General features: G+C 35.1%; 1 protein-coding gene across 1 annotated transcript; it reads left to right on the top strand.

Moving 5' to 3' along the window:
- The first annotated feature begins 496 nt into the window (after nt 1-496).
- On the top strand, nt 497-4,077 carry LOC107088938 (snRNA-activating protein complex subunit 3-like). Its single transcript, XM_015381406.1, has 3 exons — nt 497-693; nt 3,628-3,735; nt 3,810-4,077. Exons 1-3 carry the CDS (start codon nt 512-514, stop codon nt 3,955-3,957), a joined length of 438 nt encoding a protein of 145 aa, XP_015236892.1. The 5' UTR covers nt 497-511; the 3' UTR covers nt 3,958-4,077.
- Nucleotides 4,078-4,296: the final 219 nt, after the last annotated feature.

Genomic DNA, 4,296 nt, shown 5'->3' with positions numbered 1-4,296 from the left:
TTTTATATGAAAAAAAAAAATATTTTATTTTCCATTTGCAAACTTCATTTCATACATTTTATTTCTTTTTTGTATTGTATTTTTTATTTTATTTTAAATTTTTAGTTTTAAATAATAATAAAAATTAAATATAAACAGTTTATTGCTTGGACATTGCCTTATTTATAGTTATTTTTTGCAGTTTAAATAATGGCTGTTATGTAATTACGGCGTAATTATTGTCCCATATCTCCTCATGGTAGCTGAGGTCGGCTAAAAATAGGGAACAGTAGGAATGTGCCGCCAATAATCTCTGTTAAACCAGCTGCTTTGCTTTCTTTGATATAAACATACTCATGGTTGTTTATTCAGCGTATATAGAATCAATAATAACTTGCTCCTCTTCTACGTTGTTGATTTTAGTGCTTCATCTGTTCCGTTCCTGCAGGAAAAAGACCTCAAACACAAACTTTACCTCGACCAACACTGGAGCTGAATCTGCAGTGAAAGCAGTTCTTTGATTCTTTGATTTATGTCTTTGTCGCTTGAATCCAGGACGACCATCGAGTGGTCAAAATCCAACAACTACCCGCCGTTCAGCCAGGCCAAGATGGAGGACACGCGTTGGGTGGATCTGAAGGTGAAGTTGGGATACCCGTACCTCTACTGTCACCAAGGAGACTGCGAACACCTGGTCATCATCACAGACATCAGGTCAGTGTTTTCATTCTGTGGTGCCGCCGTACAGCTTGCGGCGTCTAACTCACGTCACGTGACTTGAAGTGCTTTGGGGATGATGAAAGAAGAAGATACCAAACCCAAACTATCATCCGCTCTAATTTATGAAAGCCTTTTTGCTCTGTTGCTTTTTTTTTTACTTTCTAAACATCATTTAATAGTCGTTTTGAATGAGAAAGTTCATTGAATGGCAAAAGATTTTGGGCCTAATTTTTAAAAATTGAATAACTTGCGCATTGATAAAAAAAAAAAAAAAAAAAAAAGAAGAAGTAAAAATAAGTTTGACGTCACTAAGGTTTTGGCATGGCTTGGTGAATGAGGTCCTTTATGTCAGCCTGTGAGTTTCCATGGAAAGAGCTGACTCCACCTCAAACCAGCCTCCACGGCTTAATGAACTCTGCACTGAGACGGTTCTTGTTAGCAAAGGTCCGGGTTAGTTTCTGTCCATGTTTTCTCACCGTCTCTCTGAACAATAGGAGCCTTTGACTGTTCCCTGCTTCCATTGGACTGAAGCATAGAGGACTGTATGAAATCAGCCATTTTAACCACAAACAAACTGATTTTGATATTATGATGGAGCAACTCAATTTAGTACAGAATTTAGCAAATCCTTTCGTGAACAGGATCATTTTTCCATTATTTAGATAAACTGTAGATCTGAAAAGCGTACAGAGGGGATGGAAAAGCCAAAACCTTTAGTAGGAGGAGAACAGCTTTATTTTGATGTAGTTTTACTAAAGTATCGGTAAAAATAAACACAGTATTTGGCACTATGGCTACTTGAGTACAGAGCAACTGTTGATAATAGGGCTCAGACAATTAATCAGGTTAATTGTGAAAAATCTATTATTGAAATAATTGTCCCCTAATTTAGTAATTGATTGTTAACTGTAGTATAGAGACTCTAAAACATACATTTAGCTGTCAGACTGACCCACTTAGAGCGGTAATTATCCCAAAATTGCAAAAATATAGGCAAAAATTTAGCATTTTATTAAAAAATAATGTTTTCGTCTGTCAAAATGCTAATTCGGAACTCCTCAAGTGGAAAAGTTTGTTTCACCTGATTTAATTTCGTAAAAAAATTCCATTAAGGAACCTTTTGGCTATCCGATTATTAATCAATTATTCGAAAAAATAATCAACAGATGAATCGATTTGCTAAATAATCATTAGTTGCACGTCGAGTTTGGGCTCTTTGAAAATGAAAGTAAAGATAAGTAACGTCATAACCAGGGCTGGGCAATTAATTGCACTTGCAATATAATTGCAATTTAACAAAATGTAATTTTCAAATGGCAGAAGCAGTGACTTTTATTCACATTATAAATAACAAGAGTAAGACACAAAATTTCTCCCTCCAGCCTGTTAGGTTGTGATTAAAAGCTTGAAGTGGGGTTTTGGCTGCAGGGAAAGGCAGAGAGAGTAGCAGCTAGCAGCAGATTCATGCATGCAAGTAGAAATAAACACTTTTTCACACAATGGTTACAGTAAAGTTCTGTAACACTGGACTCTGGGCAAACAAGCTTTCAAAAACCCGAAGTCTGGGGTTAAACATCTACAAGCTTGGGGTTAGTGAAAGGAAAATCTAAATAAAATAATCACAATTTAGATTTTTGGCAAAATGGTTCAGCCTTTGTCACAACTCATTCATTTCAAAGAAGCATTTTTATTTATAACACCTTACATTTGATCATTCATTAAATATCAGTCTGAGCTACAGTTTAGCAGGCGCAGCAAAGACACTTGAAACATTTTATGATATTCATTTTTAGAGGAACGGTGAAACCAAACATGTTCAGCAGGAACATCACAGTTAGATTACAGCTCCATCCATGGTTTCTGATGCAACAAACAAAATAATGTGTTTATAACACTTAATAAGAATAAGGTATATTATAACTATGGAGTGAAATTTGGTCCATTATTTTTGCAAGTTAGGAACACATTTTGGAAAAACCAATTTGCAAACCAAAAATAAAACTTTGAAAAAAAAAAAAAAAAAAAGGTTTTAATCTAAATTTTTTTTACGTACATTTATTTACAAATTTTACAAACATACCGGTAGTTTATATTTTCCAAAATTTTCATTTTTTATTTGTTTTTTTTTCCATAATTTTTTTAGATTTCATATTTTCTCTTTTTTTTGTTTTCTGTTTTACAGATTGAGATTTATGAATTGCATTCTTTTCCAATTCTGTTTCACAGAGGACTTCTTTAGGTCCAAACAAATGCTTTTTCTCTCGACCAATAAAATGTTGTTGCTAACATCCAACCGACCAATAGAAATGCATCTTCTCTCCTCATCCCAGAGGGAAAACCGCCCCAAAAGTGAAGAGAATGTGATATATAAAACATTGGAAAAACACAATATTAAAAAAGACTTTTCAAAAACAAATTTGAAAATATAAAATTGTAAAAAAAAGAAAAAAAAAAAAAGAAAGAAAAAAAAAGAAAGAAAAAATGTCAAAAAAAGAAAAGAAAAATTGTAAAATATTTTAAATAAAAAAAAGAAATCGGAGCAAATTTACTCTCAAAACCTTTTTTGATTCAGAAGGTTTTCAGTTTCATTTTTTGATTCCATTTTCTGTCTAATTTCAATTCCAAAATATGTTTTTTGCAACAATAATGAAACTAACTTCACTCTGGATTAACTAATCGCTAAACTACAAACCTTCTAAAAATAATTAGCTGTAATATCTTCTGTCCACTATGTATTGCTTGGTGTCAGTTGCTTAAAAACACAAAGTACATAAAATTTGCTGTTGCAATGTGGCAAAAAAAAAAGAAATGAATGGAGGCTAAAATGTCAAAAAGCTGATGTATAGTTTGCGTAAGAGAGGAAACCACATGAAGATGGGCTCCAGGCGTCACCAATGCGAGACTAATTCCATCTGATTTCCTCTGCAGACTGGTCCACCAGGGCGACTGCTTGGATAAGAGGCTGTATCCGCTCCTCACGCACAAGAACAGGGCGGTCACCCAGAAATGTGCCGTTTGCCACGTCTTCATCGGCAGGTGTGTAATCATGAAGCCTAAATCTGGATCTCCCTGAATTGCTTCTAACGTTGTCCTCCTTTTTATTTTGTTAGATGGTACACCATCGGCGACCAGTTTGCTCCCAGTGATCCATGTATCTTCTGTGACAAATGCTTCCGGATGCTTCATTATGATGAGCAGGGCATCAAACTGGGAGAGTTCCTGGCTTATCCATACGTGGACCGAGGGGCCTTTAACTGAACTTCCTGTTATGCTGTATTATAGTTACATTTCATAAAGATGTATTTATTTTTATTTTTTTGCATAAATTTACCTTTGTTCATTAAAGCATAAGTTTCATCAATTCCTCGCACATTTGCTTATATTAGAAGCAGGAGAAATGTGTCTTAGGCTATGTTCACACTGCAGCCTGAAGTGACCCAAATCCGATTTTTTTGGCCCATATGCGACCTGGATCTGATCCCTTCATGACAGTCTGAACAACTCGGATCTGATTTTTTCCAAGTCGACCAGGGCCGCTTGGCTATGTGATCCTGAATCCGATCTTTTCAAATGTGACCTGTGTCTGAACGGCCAGGT

The sequence above is a fragment of the Cyprinodon variegatus genome, unplaced genomic scaffold, assembly GCF_000732505.1.
Source record: "Cyprinodon variegatus isolate N-32 unplaced genomic scaffold, C_variegatus-1.0 Scaffold233, whole genome shotgun sequence".
Lineage (NCBI taxonomy): Eukaryota > Metazoa > Chordata > Actinopteri > Cyprinodontiformes > Cyprinodontidae > Cyprinodon > Cyprinodon variegatus.
This window is presented reverse-complemented; position numbering and strand designations above follow the sequence as displayed.